Source organism: Nothobranchius furzeri, chromosome 11 (genome assembly GCF_043380555.1).
Source record: "Nothobranchius furzeri strain GRZ-AD chromosome 11, NfurGRZ-RIMD1, whole genome shotgun sequence".
Classification (NCBI taxonomy): domain Eukaryota; kingdom Metazoa; phylum Chordata; class Actinopteri; order Cyprinodontiformes; family Nothobranchiidae; genus Nothobranchius; species Nothobranchius furzeri.
Window position 1 is genome coordinate 24,499,641 of NC_091751.1, and position 25,251 is coordinate 24,524,891.

General features: G+C 43.3%; 1 protein-coding gene across 1 annotated transcript; it reads right to left on the reverse strand.

Annotated features, from left to right (window-relative positions):
- Window positions 1-720: 720 nt before the first annotated feature.
- Window positions 721-24,785, reverse strand: asns (asparagine synthetase). The gene is made up of 12 exons (XM_015955747.3): window positions 24,666-24,785; window positions 14,410-14,665; window positions 11,658-11,895; window positions 11,392-11,577; window positions 11,105-11,206; window positions 8,085-8,212; window positions 4,109-4,235; window positions 3,739-3,845; window positions 2,808-2,908; window positions 1,798-1,879; window positions 1,566-1,721; window positions 721-1,282 (listed from the first exon to the last, which is right to left on the reverse strand). Exons 2-12 carry the CDS (start codon window positions 14,656-14,658, stop codon window positions 1,073-1,075), a joined length of 1,686 nt encoding a protein of 561 aa, XP_015811233.1. The 5' UTR covers window positions 14,659-14,665; window positions 24,666-24,785; the 3' UTR covers window positions 721-1,072.
- Between the last annotated feature and the right edge of the window lie 466 nt (window positions 24,786-25,251).

Genomic DNA, 25,251 nt, shown 5'->3' on the forward strand with positions numbered 1-25,251 from the left:
TAGGGTGCCTCGTGGACGCCTCCCCAGGGAGGGAGGTTTCAGGCATGTCCTTTGGTCAGGAGGCCCCCTGGTCGGCCCAGGACGTTGGAGAAATGACATCTCCTAACTGGACCGGGAACGCCTTGGGGTCCTGCTGGAGGAGCTGGTGCAGGTGGCTGGGGAGAGGACGGTCTGGAACTCCCTAGTTGGGATGCTGCCCCCGTGACCCGGGCCCAGATAGGCGGAAGAAGACGAGACGATTCTGTTCCACTGATTATTTTAAGCAAGCACATAGCTCCACAGAGGCTCGCTGTCAAGTGGCTTACAGCAAATGAAATGACGCTTCTCTGATCATGTGACACCACTCAGGTGTCAACTGGATTGAGTGACGATTGCTTTTGCTTGGGCCATCAGGTCACCTCTGGTGCGTTTTATGTTAGAACGTTTCAAACCCATACTTCACAGAATAAAAGATTAAAAAGAGGATGACGACACTCTGGTGCTCTTTCCTGCCTAGCTCACCTTGCATCATCGTCACTAGTCAGCATTTAAAAAGAATGACGAGTTACCTCCTTTTTCTGCTACTGAAAAGTGAAACCATGATCATTGCAGAACTATTTTAGCCTCAGTGTGTGTGTGTGTGTGTGTGTGTGTGTGTGTGTGTAGGGGGGGGGGGGGGTCCCACCTACTCATCTAGCTGAACCTTTGATAAACAACATCCATAAAACAGATAAACAAACATGTTTTTTTTCTAGGTTTATTATAAAGGCAGCAGTAATTGAAAGCCACCATCAGGTGTGTTGATGAGACGCTTCAGCAGACATACGCCACCAACCACACGCTGCTGCTGCTGCTGCTGCCTCCACAACCTGATCCAGATGAGAGATGCGGTTCTTCTCACAACCAGCAGCAGGTATAAACACAGATCTGTACTAAACCTGAGAGCCTCCAGCTGCTCCCACCACAGTGAGTCAGATAAACTCGGTTACAGTCGGACATCTTTCATCTGAACGAGGGGTTTACAGTTGGTGTGTGTGTGTGTGTGTGTGTGTGTGTGTGTGTGTGTGTGTGTGTGTGTGTTTGGTGGGGAGGGTCACTGGTCTTTGTCTGGCTGGTAGATGGACAGAGTCCGTGCTGACGGGTCGCAGGCATCGATCCATCGGGGCATCCAGTAGTGGGGCAGCCACTGGCCCCGGCCCGGGTAGTGCCTCTCAAACACCTGTCTGAAGTAGTACGCCTCTTTGGAGGTGGGGGGGTTGTGAGGGAAGGTTTTATGAGCCTTCTCCATCTGGTCATCATTCACCTGAGACAGAAAAACAAACTTCACTGTAAAAAGTAAAACACATGTCCTCTCCATGGCTGTGCAGCTGCTGACCCAGGGTCAGAGGCTGCTCATCAGCTGATGAGGAGTTTACAGTAGATCACTACTTTCATAATATTCTCAGCTCTGGGTTCTCTGACGTGTAGATATGGGAGCTGTACCTATAATCTGATGATTATACGATCTCTCTGCTGCAGCAGATCAACACAATCAGATCCTTCATGATTTAATACCAACATCCCCCCCCCCCCCCCCCCCCACGCACCATAGACTCAAGATGCTCCTGGAGACAGGTGTACCAGGACTTCTTCACAGACATCACTCCATCACTGAAAGCTTCTTTGCGCCTCCAAAGGATCTCATCAGGGATTAAGTTGAGTCCTTTGAAAGAGTCCCTCAGAAGGTGTTTCTCCACTCCGTCCTGACAGGAGACAAAACCCAGGCAGCGTGACGCATGGCATCAACACGCCTGCCGTAAAACAAACCGATGGACCGACCTTGGGAGTTCTCATCTCCTCGGGTAGAGAGAGGTAGTACGCTGTGAATCGGTGGTCCAGGAACGGCACTCTGAGCTCCAGACTGAAAACCAAACACATCACAATAAACCCGATGCCACCATCATTACGGATTCCTCCAGTCCCTGTGGGCAGAATTCCAGAGGACTCTCCGGGTTTTCCTTCTTTTCATTAACAGACCCATCTCACACGAGCTCAACCAGTTATCATTTTCTGATCCAAGCTGTGATTTCAGAAAACGTGATCGAGTGATCTTTAAAGCTTTTTGTGGCAGCGCTCCTGACTGACCCAGGATCAGGTTGAACTATTTTACACATTCAGAGTTCTGTCCGTGTTTGAACGTGCTCCGGATGTAGCAGTAAGGGCCAGCGGTGGTCAGAGGTGGGTGCCTGATGCTTGAGCTGCCGGAACGACACATTTGGTTGGTTTTTGCTTTTCGTTTATCTTGCCGAGTATATCTCTCGTGCTGCGTTGGTGAAGGCTAGCTGCCGCCATCACGTTTCCACTGCTCCGTCCTCTAAAACCACCCAGGTGGCTGGAAACGGACAAACGCTCTAGGTAATGGTGGCTTACATAAGGTGGTTATGACGTCTGATACAAGCTTTTCTCAGAACAAACTGTTTATATGTGACTTTGTTAGATTTGTTGTCGAGCAAGTAAACATAAACAATCACAATAAAAATACTTTTACATCAATTAAAAGAAAAAACTGTGCCCCACAAGAACTCTAAACATGGCCGGTGGTCCGCGAGTCAACGCCTGGACAGCTGGACAGCTGGACAGCCTCTCGGTCTAGCCTCCACCCCCGATCACGGATTATATGTTGGTCAATAGAACCGCTCACACATGCCCCCCGCTCTGGGTTGGTTCCCAACATGAATCATTGCTCAGCATGCCACTGGGTGACGAGGCTTTAAAACTTTTGTTCTGATTGCAGACAAAGTTTAATTTTTAATTTTGAGCTGACTGAGTTTCGTCAGCAGGACGTTTACCCGTGAGCCGCCGTGGTGCGATCGGCCCGCAGAACATCAAACAAGTAGAGCTCCTTCAGGAGGCGGACGCTGTCCTCTGCTGCTGCTCTGGGACTCGGAGCCTGAATGAGAAACACAGAACCATCAGAACCAAAAGGTCCATCTGATACATACAAACCATCAGCTTCAATAGAAGCAACAGATCCATCATCAACAGGTCTGAGAACTTCTTTTCCCAAGATGATGGCAGAAATAAATAAGGCTTCTCTTTTCAGAACCGAACAGAAACCCTTTGGTGGAACTACAGAAACTCCTCCTGCTTCAGGCCCTGTCCACACGTAGCCGGGGATCTGCCAAAACGTAGATATTTTTCTACGTTTTGGCCTGTCATCCACACGAAAACGGAATTTTTTCACACAAAAACGGATCTTTTTAAAAACTCGGGCCAAAGTGAAGATCTGCGTTTTCTCCGTTTTGGGTGTCTGCGTGTGGACAGACAAAACCGGAGTTTTAAGGTCCGCAACGTCACTTTCCGCGACAAAACAATGCTGACATCACGTGTGCGACCTGTGTTTACACTAGCCGACAGCATGGATGCCCTCAGAGCTGCGCTCGCTTTATCAATTGTCCAAGCGCTTTTTGCTTGTTTGTTTTTGCAAGCGGAATTACTGCTCCTTGCGGAAGACCACAGACGAAGGACGAGGTTAAGAACGGGGGAAGTACTGCCGCCTACAGGTCTGGCATGTCCTTAACAACGTATTTATCCGGGTACGTGTGGACAGAGTTTCTTTTTAAAACGAGGTGGTGTGGATGCAAGTTTTTGGAGGGGCGGATATTTGTTTAAAAAAAAAAACGGCTACCTGTGGACTAGACCACAGACAAATATCAACATGAAACTTTGAGCCTAAATCAAAGATTTACTGAAACCCAAAACTGCTCTGGGAGCGCTCACCTTGTGGAAGTAAATATAACCCTGAGTCAGCTCGTCAGCTCCCTCTCCAGAGAAGATCACCACGCTGTCCGTCTTTGACCTGATGTACTTGGATACCAAATACATACCTGCAACACAGACAGGGACCTAGCTTAGGCTGTTCTGAGGCACAACAAGCATACAACAATCAGAAAGCCTTGGTTAAAGCTGCAACAGCAGATGAGCTTAAAACACTTTCTTCGTACCTCTTGACAACGTTCTAACATGGTGCAGCTATGAATATATTGTAAAGATGTTAGAGGAGTCATCACCTGCTACTGCCATGGACATCTACATCATATTATAGTCTTTTAAAATAGATTTAAAAGATCATTTAAATCTGTGAACTCACCAACAGAGGCACGGATCGTGGTGATGTCATAGGTCTCCAGGTGGAAGATGACCTCCTCCACAGCCTGGATCCCCTCCTCTGCGGTGAAGTTGACCTCATGATGTTCGCTGCCAATGTGAGCTGCCACCTGACAAAATGCAAAAAACGTACCAATCTGACTGTTTCAGCCCGGAAAATACATCAGAACGAAGAAGCTCTAATTAGTATTGTTATCATTATTATTATTATTATTATTATTATTATTAACATACATTACGGTTCGGCGATGTGTAAAATTTTCCAGCGGATATAAGTCAGTCCAACAAATGACGATGAGCGATTTATTTGTGCAGGTGACATTTAGACATTTTATGGGACAATCCACCATTCACAGTAATCTTAAGTTCTTAATAAGTTTGCAGAAGCAGACCACGAGGGGCTGCAAGACTTGTTGTGGACTAAATGTTTTATTGGACTAGTAGTACTTTTATTGGACCCTTGTGGGCGTAAAAGATATCATTTTTGTTCAACGTGGCGTTGTTCTGTCCATTATATGAGGCTTTAAATGGGGAGTTCTTTTTCAATATTTAGAATTTCCGAGTAGTTTGACATTTATTACGTTTACAGTTATGGTTGGCTCAACTGGCAAATATCAATGGAATCACAAGAATCTTAGGATTCTCATATGAGTGCAGAGTACACACATATGTGTGTACTCTGCACTCATATGTGTGTACTCTGCACTCATATATGTGTACTCTGCACTCATATGTGTGTACTCTGCACTCATATGTGTGTACTCTGCACTCATATGTGTGTACTCTGCACTCATATATGTGTACTTTGCACACATATATGTGTACTCTGCACTCATATATGTGTACTCTGCACTCATATATGTGTACTCTGCACACATATATGTGTACTCTGCACACATATGTGTACTCTGCACACATATGTGTACTCTGCACACATATATGTGTACTCTGCACTCATATGTGTGTACTCTGCACTCATATGTGTGTACTCTGCACTCATATATGTGTACTCTGCACACATATATGTGTACTCTGCACTCATATATGTGTACTCTGCACTCATATATGTGTACTCTGCACACATATATGTGTACTCTGCACACATATATGTGTACTCTGCACACATATATGTGTACTCTGCACACATGTGTACTCTGCACACATATGTGTACTCTGCACACATATGTGTACTCTGCACACATATATGTGTACTCTGCACACATATATGTGTACTCTGCACACATATATGTGTACTCTGCACACATATATGTGTACTCTGCACATATATGTGTACAGTCATATGAAATGTTCCTAATTAAAGTGAAATTATTTATATGTTATTGGGGCATTCTGTTCAGCTTGTTTGGACTAAATATTAATTCAAAAGAATGAAAATTGAATGATTATTTACTATTTTAAAAGCTAAAGTGATGGGGATAAATGGATCATGTGACCTCTGGCTGCCTCCTCAGAGTGCGTCCGAACGCAGCAGCCATTCATTTCATTTCTCTAAGTTATAAAAGAAAGAAACCCACTAGCCTTTGTTCAGAAAGAAAAACCATTTTGCTTAAATAAAATACCGCAATGGCGGGCACCACAGGGGAACGAAGACCAGGCTTCTTCTTAACACTTTAACCATGTTTAATACGGGCCGTTTGTACGTCACTACCAAACTACAAATACAAGATTAAACTAAATGAAAAATCAAACTTTCTCTTCCAGCAAACATTTGTGCTGCACTTCTATAGAAAAAAAGAGATCAGTGTTTGTACTTCTATTGTATTCGCAAATCAGTCCGTGCATCATGATGTTGCTCAGAGTCACATGCACAAATAAATCGCCCATCGTCGACTGACGATTGGTGGTGGGGAAAATTATACAAATCACCCAACCTTAAAGGCCCCGTGTGTGAAATCCATTGAAGTCATGATGAAAAACTGTGACTCTTTAGCGCCGTGCAGTCCAGAGAAAGTATTGCAGCTACGGTGGCTCACTCATGAGTTTGACTGTATAATCAATTTCCAACCTGTGTAGCCTAACCCACACAAAGCTTGAAACAAGCTACTCGACCTCTTGAAAAAAGCATTTATAATTATGACTGTTTTATCAGCCTACCACTTCTGAACGCACATTCCTTCTGCTCCGCGTAAACCTGAACTGGTCACCTGCAGCTTGTATGTAATCGAATGTCTCTAGGGAGTTTGCTGAAGAGGTTATGAGGTTCTGGACTTTTGCCTCAGACAGACTTGTGGATGTTTAAATGTCGTTCTGGATGAATCCGCACTCTGCCGACACACTTGAAGCGGGTCCTGAATAACGAGCGCTATTTAAAGCTGCTTTCCGGAGTTTTCCCCTTTCAGAAATGATGTATGATTTTTCAGAAATCCGTAAAAGTGATTATCTCATCATGTATCATGATAAGCAATATGTCTTTTTTTATTGCTAAGCACGCCCCCTGCCCCGCAGAGCTCCATTCAATAGGGAACTGAGCGCCGACCAGAGCTAACCAATAGCGTTAGACTACCGCTTATTTGCTTCAAGTTTAAGGAATACCTCGCTTGATGCAGAGTTGATGAACTTTTCACCGACAAGTAAGTCTCTAAAATATAAATATATGAAAACACAACATGACATGAGAATAATACTCATGAAACAGCGTGTTTTAGCTCCGTTTGTTGGCTAAGAAGCTCATTTATAAACAGAAACGTGAAATCGCCATCTTAAACAGAGGAATAGACTTTTTGTGTGATATGCTTGTCAGCCACTAGATGGTGCCATCAGATAAGAGAAATACTCCAGAAAGAAGCTTTAAGCCAAAGTTTTAAAATCAGGACTCTACATCACTCTTGCATCCAGCACCTCCTTGTGCAAATAGCTGAACAATGCACAGTGACTCCATCTGCAGCAAGATAATGTAGGTATATGGCGCTGGTCTGTGGGATGACTCGACTGTTCTCAACTTCTCACCATCCTTAACTTTTTTTATCTGACATTTTTCTTGGTCTGCACTTGGAGCCTTACTTGAAGTGTGCCTGTGGTCTTCCATGTCCTCAATATGTTCCTAACTGTGGAAACAGACAGCTGAAATCTGGATCCTGCCCCAAAACCACAGCGGTGAACAATCTTTATTTCCAGGTCATTTGAAAGTTGTTTTGTGACCCAAGTTTAGCTACTCTCTGGAGAATATTCAAACTTGCAAATGGCCCCCGTGAATACCTTTCACCATTACTGGAATTTACTTGTTTAGGTAAATAAGTAAGTAAGTAAAAGTGTATTTATATAGCGCCTTTCACAGATATAAATCACAAAGCGCTGTCAACATGATAAAGATCAGGGCAAATACCTCTAACCAATAAAAACATCTGAAAAACAATAGCAGTGATAGAGTAGAAAATTAAATCATGAGTATAAACAAAGTGAAGGTGTGAACCCAAACAAAGCCAGGTCAAGGGTCAATGACCAAACCAATTTTGTGTTCCAATAATTAGTGCTAAATATTTTCTAATTAATAAAATGACAAGGGTGTCATAATTTATGCACACGTCTAATTTTGTTCAAACAATTAATGAAAACTTTGTGTAAATCCTATAAACTTCATTTCACTCCTCAAATATCACTGTGTTCACCTGCTCTATGATACATGTAACTGAAACCACCAACGATTTATAAAGGAAAATGATCAGGGGTGCCCAAACTTTTTCTCATGCCTGTATGTATATGTACAGAGAATGTGCAACCAAAGATGCTGATTTAACCTGGAAGTTTGTAATTTCTCATCAAAACGACTTGTTCACAGGCATGAAAAATATCACTCTTAAAAATAAACTATTTGTAAAAGGCTCAAATTATCACTGGCGGTTGATAAATTTGTCCAATCACCCAACCTTAACACACACACACACACACACACACACAAACACACACACACACACACACACACCAAAGGTGAATGAACTGACCTTGCGAGCAGCAAGGATGTCCGGACTATCGTCAGACCCGATGGAAAATGTCTGAATGGGATACGGCAGCTTCTCCGCTTGAGCCTGTTTCACCAAAATGGCAGAAACCAAACTGGAGTCCAGGCCACCTGGAAATCAGTCCAGAAGAGTCATGCAACTCCATCAATGGCTTTTACTAATGAACTTAGAATGATTAAATTATTAGGATATTAAATGTCTGTTGGCTCATTTGTGCTAGTGATCACTTGAATATAATAAATCTTATCTCTGAAAACAGACCACCTGAGGCTGAGCATTCATGGTGAGGAGGACCACCAGCTTCTAATTCTTTGGAGTCCAATTATCTCAAAAGAAGCAATAATGCTAGATTATCATTTTTAGAGTTTCATTAACATATCCACATTCTTAGGTTCACCAGTGTTGCTTTGCTGGAGGCCATCTTGAATAGTACTGACTCCAAGCATTATGAACCCGACACACGGGAGGCGACATCGCCTCCCCTCCGTTCATCATCCATGAGACGTGTGTGACAAAGCGATAATTGCGGGTGTCCCTCCTGCTAAGCGACACGCGAAAAACGTGCATGTGAAATTTTGTGCTCGTGCATGTGTTGTGCACAGGCGAGCTAGCGACGCAATGTCAGAAAGTTTAAATATTTCAACTTTTCATCGCTGTTGCTCGGACAATGACCAATCGGCGGAGGTTTTATTGACTAACCAATGAGCAGACAGGAAGCTTCTCAGTACATCTCCAGGTAAACATTGAGGAAAAGTTAGTAATTGCTGTGTCTGATCTCCCAGGGCTTTACAACGTTTCTACAAAAGAATATAGAGATCTTCACGAAAAGGCAGCGGCATGGGGAATATGTTGGTGTGGTCTCATATCCACCATTTTTTTCTGTTTGTTATGTGGGATGAACCCATTCATGTAGTTTTCTTTTTTATATAGTAGTCAGGAGCAAGACTTCACTTAACTCTAACAAAACCCCATCAGACTTCATATCCACCACTTTTTTTTTTTTTTTTTTTACCTCTGAACTGCTTTAATAATCTAAAATTCCCTCTAATCTTACGACCAATCAAAACAACGGAAGACTTGCTATTTGCCCTGGAACAGAGCGCGTTGCTGGCTTTTGCCGCTGCCGCATGTCGCCTCCCGTGTGTCAGGTTATCAAAGCGAGAGCAAAAAGTTTTGCTTATCGCTGTAGTTTGTAGCCTCCCATCTGTCGAGCCCATTAATCTGCTGTTTCTGTCCGAGTTTGATTGAAGGTGAAATGGCAAATTTGGAAAACAAGTTAGCTTAAAAAAAAACATTATTTCATGCCTTTTAACAACGTTCTAACATGAGCCGTTTTTACAAAACAATGCTGTTAATTTGTCGCAACGCCGTGGCGGCATCAGGGAACCTTAAGTCGTTCATAAGTGGTCAGACCGTGGCGGTAATGTGCCGCAATCGTGTCCCATTTAAAAAAAGATTAGGTGATGGAGGTATAAAAGGGTATGGGGCGGTCCTTTCTCAGCCGCAAACTTTCGTTTATCTTGGACATGACTTGTTTTTTTACTGTGATAGAAGCTGCGATCGTTAAATTTTTTTAATGAGCTGCTCCTAAAGATGTCTGTCACAGTTCCCATGCAGTCTCTGGTGATCTGAGCTCCAGCTCTAACGGAGATAAGCTTGTTGGCCGTCTCAGGTGATTTTGTTCAAAAAGTAAAACTTATGTAGCTGCCGGCCGGAGCTCGGCATTAACTTCCTACGTCATCATGACACCTCCCTCTGTTGCACCAAGGTGCAATAGCCATTTATAAGACAGACAATTACAGCAATATTACTACCAAGAGAGGAGGAACGAATGCTGGCAATTAGGCAGGAGTGGTAATATTACGCCGATTTGCTGGCATGGTGTGTCTTGTAAAGAGCTGTAATTTAGCTATAAATATGTTGTAGAAATGAAAGAAAAAGAAAAAATTTAACTAGTGGTTCTCGAACATTTATCTAAATATCTCTGCCAATAACACATTTCGGACAGAAAGCCACTATTGGATCATCTGATTGTTGGTCTCACAGAATTCCCGCTCTTCCCTGGGTCCTCTGCTCATAACACACTCGCGTATTTATCAACAGAATATAGGGTTGGGTGATATGGGCTAAAATTAATTTCATGACATATTGAGGATTTCAACTCGATAACGATAAATGAACTACAGGTATGCGCAGAAAAAAAGGTTGACCACTAGATGGGGCTGTCACGTGTATTACGTTGAGTCACATTTTACGTGACTCAAGGTGGTACAGCTTCTTAAAGGGACATGAACATCGCCAACCTACACACATCTAGTAATTTTTTTGTATCAAATTTATTGACATGGGGAAAATATCACGATAAGTGTCAGAAATTTCGATAACTATAAATTTTCGATTTATTGCCCAGTCCTAACGGAACACCGTTGGTGTGAGACGTTCTCCGCTCAATAATATCAGAGGAGAAACAGCCGGCTGCTACCACTTTAGGACAAACTACTAGAATCCCAAAAACACCATTTGAAGTCGCGATCAACAAAAGACGTTTGGACGTAGAAAACGGTGACTGGTATTTAGTAGGGATGCACAATATATTTGCATCAATATCAGTATTGGCCGATGTTAGTCATTTTTAACTTATTGCATCGGTTCGATAAATAAAGCTGGGCCGATATTAACCAGTATTTTCTCCATCTTGTTTCTATTTGTTTATCTGTTTCATAGGGTGACTGGGGGGGTGGGGGGTGGGGTATCTGGAGGGAAGGAAAGAGGAACTGGGATAGGTGGATCAGGGCAGTTAGCTCACTAGCTACCAACACTAGCTCTAGTGGACTCCAAAAGGTAATATGTTTTTGGGAAGAATTTTTTGCAATGTTCTAGTTAGTGTCATGGTTGCCTCTGACTCTCAGCTTCTAAAACTTCAGTTTAGATCAATATCTGTAAATCTGGGTTTGTTGCACTGATAGAATTGATGACCAATGTGGCCTTGTTGGTTGAGTCACCTGACAGCAGACACCCAATCCGCCTGTGAGCCATCAGACGTTTCCTCACGGCATTTTCAAACAGCCGTCTGATGTTGCTCTTCACCGTTTCCTTGTCAACTCCTGTGGAGACACATTTGCTTAGTTTTCTTTTATTTGATTTATGAAAAAAGTAGAAGTTCTAGCCATCCTTTAATGGTTACTAGAGAATAAGACATGTTGTTGTCTGTGACCTTTCTGTCAGCCTAGTAGGTTGTTCTGATAAAAAGACGGACTGAGTAACCAACCTGGTTAGGATCATTTCTCACCTGTGGGCAGCTTCTCCACACTATCGTAGGCAGCATGAGCAGGCTCCTGTGTGCAGCAGTGAAACTGCTCAAACTGGATAGACTCAACTTTTCCGTTCAGCTTCAGATCAAAAACCTCAATGTGTCCCGGAAGAAAGGGCACGATGTTGGCGGCTGTAGCCATCGAGTGGGTAATGTCTACAAGGCCTGTGATCAGAACCACGAGTTAATAAAGTTCTACCAATCACCAGAACGGAAATGTTTAAGTTTCTAATCTATCCTGCTACCTTTAGCCTCTGAGCAGACGGCCAGGAATCCATTATCCGTGATGAATTTAAACAACGGCCGGATGCCATATGTGTCCCTCCCCAGATGGACCCTTCTGTTGGCGGTATCCAACAAAATGAAGGCAAACACTCCGTCGAGGAGAGAGGCCATCTTCTTGATGCCGAAGCGATCATACAGGTGGAGCAAAATCTCTCCGTCCATTTTTGTCTGACAGTCAAAGTCAAACTGCTGCTCCAGCTAAAAGAAGAGTTGTGTTAAGGGTTTGTTTCATCATCTTCAGGCATTTACATGGTTCTATTCTAGTCACTTGTTCAAGATCATTTCATAAAGGTAATGTCTCATTTTCTATTTAACTGGACAGGAACTTCTGCCTGATACAAATGATGATCAAAACGTTCCTTTCTAGAGAGTTTTGCTGGAGCCTTTTGGCTGACAGAGAACAACCGCTCTAGTTTTAGGGGGTTCTCACATCAAGATTTAGGGAGTGCTTCAAGGCTTGCTTCATTTTGCAGAAAACCACATGACTGGTGACAAACAAGACCTAATTTTGCCTGGGTCATGTGACTGGTTTGTTTTCTGTGTCACTTTTCAAAATAAAAGCTGCAAAAACTCTAGGTTCTTTGTAGATTGTTTTAGTCTTGTCCACAGTCCATCAGAGCTTCAGGTGTTTGGGCTTGTAGAAAAAAAAAAGCTTGATTAATGTTGGTAACCGGAGTGTTAGTTGCATCCTCTATCACTTATCTGGGGTCAGGTCATGGGGGCAGCAGCCTGAGGAGGAAGGCCCAGACTTCCCTCTCCCCAGCCACTTGTGCCATCTCCTCTGGGGGGAATCCTAAGATGTTCCCTGGCCAGCCGAGAGACACAGTCCCTCCAGCATGTCCTGGGTCTTTGTTTAGGTCTTCTCCCAGTTCGAAGTGGCCAGAAAACCTCACCAGGGAGGCACCCCAACTAGATTTCCCGAGCCACCTTCACTAGCGCCGCTGGACGTGGAGGTGCAGCGGGTCTACTCTGAACCCCTCCCGGGTGACGGAGCTTCTCACCGTATCTCTAAGGGAGAGCCCAGACACCCTGCGGAGAAAACTTGTTTCACCCGCTTGTATCCGCGATCTCGTTCTTTTGGTCACCACCCAAAGCTCGCAAAAATAGGTGAGGGTAGGAACGTAGATCGACGGGTAAATCGAGAGCTTCACCTTCTGACTCAGCTCTCTCTTCACCACGACAGACCGGTACAACGCCTGCATCACTGCAGATGCAGCACCAATCTGCCTATCGATCTCACGCTCCAGCTTTCCCTCACTCGTGAACAAGACCCCGAGCTACTTAAAGTCCTCCACTTGCAGCAGGACCTCATCCCTGACCCGGAGAAGGCATCCTACCCTTTTCTGACTCAAGACCACGGTCTCGGATTTAGAGAAGGGTTAGGCTGCGAAAAGGTCCAGCTGGAGGACTCCAAAACACCCAGGTACTGTATAAATGTCCCCATTCTTGTGGGGGACACCAACCAACCACAGCTCTTAGACAAACAGTGAAGCTCCTGTGGTTTTTATAAACCAGCATTAAATATGACTATTGTTGTTTTAGAGCATCTGGGAAGCCAAATATTACAACAAATCTCATAAATTAGGATCTAAAGTATTTTTGCTGAATAAGTACCAGAAAACACGAAGTCTGGACAAACATCGCCATCCGGTGATGACATGTGACCGGCACTAAGGGGAAACGGAGGAGTTTCCATTACTTTACTTTGCTTGTTTACACGAATGTTTACAAACCAAACAGTTGAAAATGAAAAATAACCCACTGGTCTGCCTGTCTCTATTCTTAGATACTTTTTAAACTGACATTTCTTCTGTAGAGTCAACACAAAGGTAATGATTTGCTTCAATGTTTGTGTAAACTGGTCCTTCTGCCTCTGTCCAACCGTCATCTGAGGACAAATCTCTTTTTTTGTTAGAAATAATCCAGATTGACCGCTAAAACAAGATAATCCCAGTAAACAATTGTTGGTAACGCTTCCCTTTACAGTCCCCTAATTACTAAGTACTTACATGTTAATTACACAGTAAGTAAAAGTGTATTATTGTGTACTTAAAGTGTATAATTGTAATAAGGCGTAATTATAGTATGATGCTGTATTTACTGGGAATGATTAATAAAATAAAAACTAGAATTGAACCTGAGTTACATGGTAATAACTGTTTAAGAACTCAAACAATAATACACTTTAACTTACTATGTAATTACCATGTAAGTACTTAGTAATTAGGGGACTGTAAAAGGAAGCGTTACCCAATTGTATGAAGTTTTTTCATTGGATCATTCAAAAATATTCATTGTTCATCAAATATGTTTTCATGTCAGTTTTATCACCACATTATTATTTATTCATTGTTCTGTTTTTCCCATTTAGACTGTCTTTATTGTTGTTTTGTTTATTACACTTTACGATCTTTTGTAAATAAGCTAAAGCAAAAGAAACCATTAGAGGGAAGAATGTTTGGAAGGAAAACAGAAAACAGCATCCAAGTTCAAACTGGAAGCTGATGAAGGTCCTTCATAGATGAATTATGAAAATGAAAAAGGATTTCTGTTTTTTGGGTTAAGCATCAAGCAGGCGGGAGTGTGATGTGTTATTTTCCATTTCCTACACTATAAACTGTAGTACATCTATTATGTGGACAGCAAAGTGAAGGATCTGTGTTTCACATCAGTTCAAAGCCTCCTGGAGGCAGCAGGAAGCCCGGGTCTTACTCTGCAGTGGTTGTAAATCTCTCCGTTGTAGCACAGCCATAAGTAAGGGAACTTCTTGACGCGTAGCGGCTGCATCCCATACAGCTGATCCACGATGGCCAGCCGGTGGAAACCAAAGCAGCAGTTGGTAAAGCCATTGACGTTCTCAAAGCGGAAAGCATCAGGGCCTCTGTGGGCGATCTTCATGGCACACGTGCACTGAACTGACAGGCACTCATCGCTGCCAAACAACGCCCAGATGCCACACATGTTCCACCTGAGGATGAGAGGAACCACAGAGCGTCAAAGGATGAAACCCACCACAGAGAAATAAAACAATATTTCAGGTTGAATCCCGGTAAGCTTTAGAGGTTTGGAGATCTGACAGGTAGGTGGAGCATCCCATACCGACCCTCTGATAGAATAACCCAGGTCAAAGAGAACCTACCAGAACACCTCTGAATTCTGTGCAGATTGGATTGGGTGATCTAGAGCTGTGTAGCATGGAACTATGAGGCCATTGTTTTGTTTTGTTTGCTGATGTTTTCATGTGTCTATAAAGAGTTTGGGGACTGAAGGACTCATATTTGCACCATCTGCTATCAAACCTGGACACTAAAGCCAGAGCAGGTCCACCGAGAAACCATTTTATACTTGCTATTTATGAAATATGGTCGGTCGTTCTGAGTTTAACATGCAGGCTAAATGTGAAAATGGTCTTCTACACCAATTTCCTGCATTAGCCGCTGATAGAAAACAAACAGAGAATGCTCAGATTAGAAAACAGTCAGAGCTATGTCACATTAGGTACATTTCCATTATCGGAACTTCGGGGTAAATTTACAGGAACTTCCCGACATGGCCACTTGCCCGGGCCCGCCTAAAAGCTGTTTTCACAAACTTTCTGAGTACCGTATTTTCACGACCATAGGGCGCACCGTGTTATAGGGCGCAGCTTCAGTTACGGGCGTCTTTTGGGTATTTAACACATACAAAAGGCGCGGGCACGGTAAAACATCTGTGCGGGCTCGGGACTCGGAACGTATCAGTGCAAACCAGACATTGTGAAAATTATAAACAGCCAAAAGCATGTTTCACTTTACTGGTCTAGCTCTGGTTCAGACCTGGTTTAGAGCGCACGTGCACTTCCTCATTGCGTGCGCTGACGGCTCGTGCTCTTCTAATGGGCTCGACACACGGGAGGCAACTTCGCCTCTCCTCCATTCATTTTCAATGAGACACGCGCGACAAAGCGATAATCGCGGGTCTCCCTCCTACTAAAGCCGGGCGTACACCGGGAGTGCTGCAGGAGGACACACAGGGATTTATGGGGGTTGGATGAGGAAAACGAAATAAAGAAAGCAAATCTGTGTTTTGTGATCAGTTTAATTTGACATGAACACGACAAACACGCTTTCTTGACAATCTTTGTGAGTAAAAAAACGTGTAGAAATAAAAACGAACAGCGTGTGTTATTAGGGAAACAGCGGGCGAGCAGTGTTGATGCATGATTGTGCATGCACCGTGAGCGGTTCTGGTACTTTTTGGACCACAGCTGCTCGCAGCGCCGCTTCAAGCGCTGATGCGCTGTGTTGAATTTCAGAATGTGTTTACCGGTAGTTGGTGGATTTAACCACATAAACTTTCCACATGAACAAAATCATGTGTGTTATTAATAGGCCTAAGAAAATAGTGTGATTTGAATTGTGTTTTATTAACCCTCTGGGGTCCATGGACGCGTATCCGCGTCTTTTGAACAGGTCTGATTTCGGACGCTGTAGCAGCAAGACTCCGCCTCCCTGAGTTTCGGTTTCAGTTCAGCTTTAAAAAGGAGATTATAAACTATACCCCAGTTTTTAAATGTTGTTAATAGGCAACGTAAAAGCGGAGTTATACTAAACTAATAAACAACCTATTTTTAGACAATCTGATAACTTGTTAAAACAGCAGTTTAGTAATCCGTGAGGGAATGTGCTTGTGAACATAAAAAACCCACAAAAACATGAGATCCTTTTGCTGTTGGTGGAAGTTTCACATATTCAATTGATAAAACGTATCATTATGTAGCTGAGAGAGAGAAAGGAAGGCTGCACGAGTAACGAGATGTGCGCAAAAAGGAGTCGCTTCGCGGGGAAAGGAGTGGCACAAACGGAGTAACAACAAACAATTAGACAGATAATGATGGTAAACTTCATATTTTGGAGCGATCCGGACAGATATATTGTCTCTGCAGTTTAGTAGGCTTTATTAAGCTTATATAAAGGATGATGAGAAGGATAAATGTCCACCAGGCAGTTCAGATAGTACGGCTGTTTTTTGAACTAGAAGCAGAGGAAGTGGACGGAGACTCACAGCCGGAGTCTGAGGCAAACAGCGAGGATGTTGATGACGATGTGGCAGATCCACATGTCTGTCTTCGCTCACGTCCACGCCATGCCCCTTGTCTTCTACTACGTTCGTGTCTCACAACAACACAATAGGCGCACCGCACCATAGGGCGCGGCGTACATTTTGGAGAAAATTTAAGACTTTTAGGTGCGCCTTATGGTCGTGAAAATACGGTACCTGATCAGGGGTAGGTACTCGGAATGGCCCGGTGGAGTAGCTGAATGGAACCTTTGGTTAGCTCATGCTGATTGGTTGTAACTCAGTAGGAAATGATATCAGCAGACATCCAAACAACCAGCAGTAGTAAAACTAGAAGGGTTGTGGGTGAAGCAGAATAGAAGAAAAAGAGAGAAGGTACCAATCACGCCTAAAATCAAACTCTGACACTGGAAAATACGGCGGAATTCACTCACATCGCGTTACTAAACTCCCAACAATGGAAAACACGGAGATATTCCCCCACAGACTTATTTTTTGGGGCTTTGCTGTCTCACAGAGCACTGAAGAAAACAGATGTTCCTCTAGTCATTGAACGCCACATTTTCCATCACACAGCTGCTCTTGTCCTCTGAATGAATAAAATTACAGGGACACTAAGAAAATGAGTTAAGCCTTCGGCCGTCGGCGGTGTGGGGGGTGGGGTAGTGCGCACCATCCCGCAGCTCTCCTCCGTGAGAGCAGGGGGAAGGACATCTACAAGTGATACTGCTGTTTCTCACCAGTATCAGCTGATTGAGGGCTCTAGTTTTGTTGCGCCGTTCGTGTCAGCGGACACCGTAGGGTCGGGGAGGGGGGCAGGGCATGACGCTCAACCTGGCGGGTAGGCAAGCAAAGCCTGGCTGGCCGCCAGGCTTATAGAGCGCTGGGGGAAATCCTGAATTATAATATACTTTAACAGAATTAATGCTTTTAATTTTATTAATGTTACTTTGGGTGCTTTTTGGCGCTAATCAGAGACATCACTCACTGCCAAAGCAGTCGTGATATGCTGGCATCTGTGCTGTCCTGAAAGGGCTGAATTTGAATGGAGACAACAGCTGAGAGGACCGGAACATCATACATCCCCGTCAATTTCCCCGTCCCAGGATTTACCCTGAAGTTTCAAAACACACCTAAAGAAAATTAGCATTTATGGACTCACCCATCTTGGCTCGTGACTGGGGGAAGGTTGTTGTTGGATTAGCATCCAGGAGAGAGCAGAGCTCATTGTATAACTCATTCACTGCCACTGACGACTAAAGTCATCATTTTAAATCCAACCGTTCACTGCCAATGATGTCTAAAGTCGTCATTAGGGTTCCAAGCCCAACGGGCATTGGAACCCTATTGTTTTTCTACGGATTTTTCATTATTATTCTTCTCCGCTAATACTGTATGGGCGCAAGAGCCTGAAATTGCCAGGAAAAATCTGACATGGCAGTCTGATAGAAAATCCTGACCGCTACTCAGATTCGAAAATTTGGACCCCGAGTCACCTAGGTGGCGCTATTGTGGAGGTGAAGGTGTTTCAGCTACTAGCTCCCAAATCGTAGGTCGTACAGTCATAAACTTTATATGTACATGATCCTTGGATGATTCTGCATCTTTTTGTATTGGCCACGCCCATTTCTGCCTAACTCGCAAAAAACGCAAAACTTAGTTTTAATCACCTATTCGTCATTTTTCGTCGAATCAACTTCAAACTTTGTACATATGATCTATGGATTAAGTTAAGTTGTTGTGACGAAGAAAAATGCAAATTATTGAAAATTGGGCTAATGACCCTATGTCAAATTCAGTGCGCTAGCTAGCACATGTCCTCATTGATGATATCTTCACCAATTTTCAAGATAAAATGATGAGACTCTAGACCCTTACAAAGTGTGAGCGGTAAGCCCTACCTACCAAATTTTGTTTGGATTCACCAATAGAGGGTGCTAAAGAGTCAAAAAGTTTGTTTCAGCAAAACGGCTCAATGGATTTCCACAGAACTTGGCAGATATGTTTATATGGGGGCAGCAGTAGCTCAGGTGGTAGAGCGGGTTGCCTCGTGATCGAAGGGTCATGGGTTTGATTCCAGCTCCCGCCAGGGGTATCCTGCTGTTGGGTCCTTGGGCAAGACACTTCACCCAACTTGCCTGTGTTAGTGATGGTCAGAGGGGCCGACGGCGCCAAATGGCAGCCTCGCCTCTGTCAGACCTTCCCAGGGCGGCTGTGGCTACAAGTAGCTTACCATCACTAGCAGTGTGTGACCGTGAGAGTGTGTGGAAAGCGTCTTTGGGTGTCTAGAAAAGTGCTATATAAGTTCAATGCATTATTATTATTATTATCATTGGACCCTTAAGCTATATTTCGAAAATGATTAAAAAGTGGGCGTGGCTTATAGCCTTTAAAAAATTTCGCCCTTTTACTCATGAAAAATACATATTCTATACAGAAAGTTACAATTCATATCAGTCATAGTGACATCTAAAATCACAGAAAAAAAATTTGAATTTGTCCAATAGGTGGCGCTGTTGTACCCCAAAAATGTTTATGGCATGTTTCTCCCCATTTCTTTCGTAAAAACAAAAACAAATGATCTCATCCTGCATGTTCATTGAGTCAGTCAAATTTAGATGAGTATTGTTGGGTAATTTTTATATTACTCCCATATTACCTCAAAGAAAGTTCAGAGCACACACAGAGGGATTAGATTGATAATTTGGTAAATTGTAATCCTGCCAAAAGCAAACAACAACAAATACTTTGCAAAGGGTGAGAGAAATCAAATACACATCAGAGACAGAGGTCAGTTTGCTCTCACACTCAAGGCAAAGCCTTGGAGCTCCTTTTATTTAGGAAGGCACACCCAGAAGTTACAGATAAACCCCCACACACAATTAGTCAGAACCAGCTGACCGGGGTAACCTAATCAACAGATTGTTGAACCTTCATCTTGTCTCACAGGAGGGTGATCAAAGAGGTCATTCTTCACCACTCTAAAATGTGTTTAAACAAACACCTACACTGTTACATCAATAACCCTGTGACGTCAAAATCAGTTATATCCATCAAGTATTTAAAAAAATGTTTTAAACTTATGCAAATTAGTAGAAATTTGCATAGTAAGTCCAACATACTTTCGTTAACTCCTCCCGGCCGTCAAACACAATCACATCACAAATTTGCCTGACAAGAGAGGAGGAACGGCTGACCAAACGATGTGAAGGGATTTTGGATAATTTGCCTTTTTTATATGATTTTTTGAAATAATTTTTTTTGGAATGAAAAAGTTTTTTTTTAGTATAACTTCAAAATATTTTGACATTTTTCGAAGCTGTTCATAACCACCATACCTAAGGTCAATTCAAGTGTATATCTTGATTTTCAACTTGATTCAACAATAGGGGGCGCTATAACTAGGAAGAAATTATACTGCTGAACTGGCTAAATGGATCTGCATGAAACTTAGTGGTTGTCATCATTATTCAGTGCGTTTACATGCAGCCAGTAACCCTTTTGAAACCCGAATATTCACAATAACCCGGTTCCGCAGGTCCATGTAAACACCGCCAGAAACCCGGATATGTAACCCTTTTCTAACCCGAATGTTTGGTCTTGTAAACGCATATCGGGATATCCCCATCAAAGTGTGTGTTCTGCGCATGCTCTGTTCGCAAGGAATCTTGGTCTTTTGAGTAGCGAGACGTCTTGTATGCGCCAGAACACCGGAAGTAAACAACAAGTTGGGAGCAACATGGCGAGTCGCGGCACAGCACCACACTTTCGGAGTGACGAGGAAACTGAAGCGCAAACAAACGCGGTCGCTATCTCTTCCGAACTGGGAAACATGTTGTTGTTTTCACGGATATCGGAACGAGAAGAACCGGAAATGACGCATATTGCGTCTGGACGTAGTCCACACGTCCTGACGTAGTCCACACGTCCTGACGCTACCCCAACGTCCGCATTTACATCGGGTTATGCAAGTTAGGGGTAACTCTTTCTATTTTTCCTTTTAAACGGGTTATTCTGATCAACTCAGAAACCCGAATGCCGACCTTAACGCCGGGGACACACTGGCCACGGAAGCGCCGCGAAAATGGGACCGCCTTCATTCGGCGCCCTTGTTAAGCTATTCTATAGACCACATGGGCCGCCGAAGCGCCGCGAATCGCCTCGCGTCGGCGCGAGCTCGCGCTCCAGCCCGCGCCATGCAGCGATCATTTCAGCGTCGGCTCTATTTTTTTCGCGAGCCGCGAGTGAATCGCGTCAATTCTGGCAGGAAGTCAAACCTAGATATAAGAGGCAGGCCGGTAAAGTTAACAAAATAAAGCATTTCAAAATAAAATTCCGCAATAGTCAAATGTGTTCGTAATCAGACACTGCAGAAAAACCACACGAACACACACACACATTGAACTTGTGTGCATGTGTGACCACAAGAAGGGGTGTGTGGTTTTGGGTGTCTTTTCACCGGAGCAAACAGGACAGAGAGGCAGAAAGTCTGAGGCAAGCAGTTAAGATGGATGACTTTAAATTAATTATGGAAGTTGAGAAACACAAGGAGCTGTACGCCCCCCGAAAAACATGGTTATTTACGTACCCATTTTGGATGAAACTGCTAGGATACAGCTGCAGAATTGGAGCGGGTTCCAAGAGATTCAACTGGCAGAAACAACTCATACCATAGGTTCACACACACACACACACACACACACACACACACACACACACACACACACACACACACACACACACATACACATACACACACACACACTCAAACGTAGAGGAAAAGAGCTGAGAAAAGGCAGAGAGGAAATGGAGGACACCAAGTGTTTAAAAGAAAAACTACAGCTGAGCCGAGGCGCGCCTCGACTGGGGCGCGTCTGATCTGAACTGAGGAGCAGCGAGCAGCGGCCGAATTTCGTGAGCGATTCGCTTCTCGGCGCTTCGCGGCGCTTCCGCGGCGTGTCCCCGGCGTAACCCGATCATAACCCGGATATTGGCTGCATGTAAACGTAGTCATAGAGTCTTAAGACTACAATATCAATATGGTAATGACCAATCAAAGTGGGCGTGGTTTATAATCATTTAAATTTCAAATTTGAAAAATTTCCTAAAAATCATTATTTGCATGTAAGAGGCTAAGATTTTTAGGTTGTGTTAACTGGGAAGCCTTGAGCGTATGTCACGAAAATCGCAGCTCCATGAAGAGGTTTGCGCGTTATATTCACGAAAATACATTTTTAGGCTAGCAGTTGTAGCGCAAATTCTGTTAAAACAATCTTCTTGAGATTTCTGTACAAAAGCATAGATTTTTAATGAATTTTTAACTTTTTGCCTGTCTTTCTGTACAGTTGTACAAAAAAGTAAAAAATGTATGCTAGAAAGTTTGTGTGTGTGTGTGTGTGTGTGTGTGTGTGTGTGTGTGTGTGTGTGTGTGTGTGTGTGTGTGTGTGTGTGTGTGTGTGTGTGTGTGTGTGTGTGTGTGAATCACCAGATGTTTTTGGATAAAACATTATATTGTTCATCAGAGCAGGGCATTTGGCTTTATTTTTTGGTGAATATAGAAAATATGAATCACTGACTGATGAATCACTGATTTTGTGAGAATACCCAAAATGATGACTCACTTTTTTCCAGCCTTATTTTTAAAGGAGTCATCACTTAAAATTTTCACTTTTCCATTTGAAAATCAATCAATCAATCAAAGCTTTATTTATAAAGCGCCTTCCGCAACCCTGTCAGGAAGCCCAAAGCGCTGAAAAGGTGTACATAAGGGGCTTCCTAATGATTGTTCACTCCCTGCAAAGTCAATATTTAACATTGGATCATTTTTGTTTTCTCTTGGCTTCTTCAACCAGCCCACGTGCACCCCACGAGTACGCTCACTCCAAAACGAGTTCTGGCTAGAGGCTGACCAATATGATTTGTTTAAAGGCCGATGCCGATTCAAGTCTGCACCAAGTTCTTTACAAAACTCCCCAAAACAGCTGTTGGTGGAGGTGGCAAGAGAACAGTCTGCACTTAGCAAGGGAAGATGCCGGTTTGCTGCTAAATCAAATAGTCAATCGTAGTAGAGCCCTTCTAGCCAATGGGCCATTCCCATCTGTACCTGGTCGGCCCAGCCCGGATAGCATAGCTTGCTTACATATCTTGGTGGCCTGCCTTTTTTCAGGGTGCAACGAGACTGTTTTTCAGCCCTTTCTGAGGTGGTCTGCTTCAGGCTGACCAGGGCCAACACACCCACTTAAATTCACACCTTCCATTAGAGCAAGCCTCTGATTGGTGGGTAGAATCAGCCCACATGGGCTTAAGGCATTCTCAATTCATTATCATTCATTATAATGCTGATTACCTAGAAGCTGAAAATGTCTCTGACTGCATTCCTTGCATTCCTAAGCAAAGATGTGTGGAATCAACCAGGCCAGGTTGGGGCCGACTGGAGCTATCCGGGCAGGGCCGACCAGGTACAGATGGGAATGGCCCTCTAAAGCTTGTTTTATGCTTGACGCATTCACTTTCCGCTTGGTGATGCGGCTCGCGCCTGGAACGCGCTTCACAACTCGCAGCGTTTATGGTTCATGCGGCTTGTCTGCGGTGAGCTAATATTCTCCCAAACTGAACGGGGCAGCATGGAGCTCTACGGCATGCATCCAACACTACACCATAGTAGAAGTAGAAATTACTGTTTACAACATGGCATTTCAGCAGTTTTTAACAGCGTCCTTGTCTTTTCCGACAGTGCGAGCTATTTCTCTCCAAGAATCATTAACAACATGTTGATCACGGTGATCTCTGAGAGCTGAATCATACAAATGTCTGTATTTACGAACCTCTGCCATACTAGTTCTTGCCGGTCCGTCCTGTTTTTCCGCGTCCGACCGTCCGCGTGGTTAGAAATTTTCCTAGGTGCGCGTTGCGGAAACTTTGGGCCGTACAGAGACACGCGGTGGAGGGGCGTGGTTGTTAAAATGAGGCAAAATGATGCAACTTCTCCTCGCGGAGCCGTGCGGACCTCGCCGACGCGTCAAGCATAAACCAACCTTAAGGCTACGATTCCAAATAACACGTCCGACAGCGAAAATGCCACATGTGCTCTCACGAGAAAACGTGTCCTTTACAAAAAAAAGAGTCAAGAAAGCACTTTTTAATTTATTTTTCCAATACAAGTTATTTTTATGGCCTAAAATACTATTTTATGTAGATATGCATGGTAGTAACAGGTGATGACTCCTTCAAAGGAACCTGCACAGAAAAACTCATTTTCTCTGTAAATAATTCCTGAGAATAAGGATTCTGAAAAAAAAAATTGTGTTTGGACAAACACACCATCTGTCATACTCTGTCTGCCCCCTCAAATATGCCTGTCTAGAACCGGCCCTGGTTCTGACATCATTCGCCTGCCTCCAATGCGAAATTCCATTGAAATCTCAACTAATTAAATAAATTATCTTCTCTGACAAATACTTATACAACAGTAACGTGTTAAAGCATTGGTTTTAAATACGTGAACAGCAAACATCCCCTCGGGCACCAGCGATCAACACGAGGTCAAACAGACGAGGCTATTTTAATGTTTCCTGGCACATCATTGTTCAAAACCTCTACTTCATTGTATTCTGCGAAGCCAGAGCAGTAAAGTACGAATATATCAGTTACCCGTTGCTGCTTAGTGATTAAAACAATTGCAGACTTTTAAATTGAACCACAAAAAACGATACACAGTTGAACATAATGTATTTAAAACGAGCATGTCGTTACAATCTAACAGAAAGTGAAATTTGCGGTTTTCATGATGGAACTCTGTGGTGTAACTACACGTGATATACGCCCACTTCCAGAGAATTTAGTCCCATTCAGTTCACTGAAACGTCAATTATCTTATTGTTCACTCCAAATCCCGGTTTGTTTTAACTTACCTGTTTTACCTTACCAAGCAGTTTCCAGGAGCTCAAAGCTAGCTGCTCACTTTATGAAACTGATGCAACGGAGCTCGCAGGGAAAAGCAGACTTGAGGGGAACCGGAACCGCTCATGTATTCTTCAAAATAAGAGCACAACAAAACGGTAAGCGTTTTGAGACGCTATCAAATAATTAGAAAATATGGTTTAAACTACGATTACCCCGCAGACATAATTATTAATGTTTTTTCGCTGATTCGCTCATACACAATTTCAAAAATATTGTAAAACATTTTATGCTAATATTTTATTTTGAAGTTCTCTTATGATTTTGCAGTAACATTGTTGCAAGATACTGTTTTGTTGCATCACCATCAGAAGAAACTTTACAAAATCCACCCGATATATTTACAATTAACATCTGCTGTACTGCGTCACCGAGTACCAGGGACGTGGCTGTACCTGTTAGGGGCCCATCCAATCAAATAGCTTCTGTGAACAGCACCAAAATCAACTTTCCTTTTTTTTTTTTTTTTTTTGCTCATAACTTGTATAAATGAGTGTGTGTAAATTTATTTCATTTTTCAGGGGGTAGCCTTTCAAG

Coding starts and splice junctions, on each gene's coding strand:
- asns (XM_015955747.3), bottom strand. CDS start 14,658: ATGTGTGGCATCTGGGCGTTGTTTGGCAGCGATGAGTGCCTGTCAGTT. Junction 11,207..11,391: donor TGTGGAGAAGCTGCCCACAG/GTGAGAAATGAT, acceptor GTGTCTCCACAG/GAGTTGACAAGGAAACGGTG. Junction 3,846..4,108: donor CACGATCCGTGCCTCTGTTG/GTGAGTTCACAG, acceptor TCTGTGTTGCAG/GTATGTATTTGGTATCCAAG.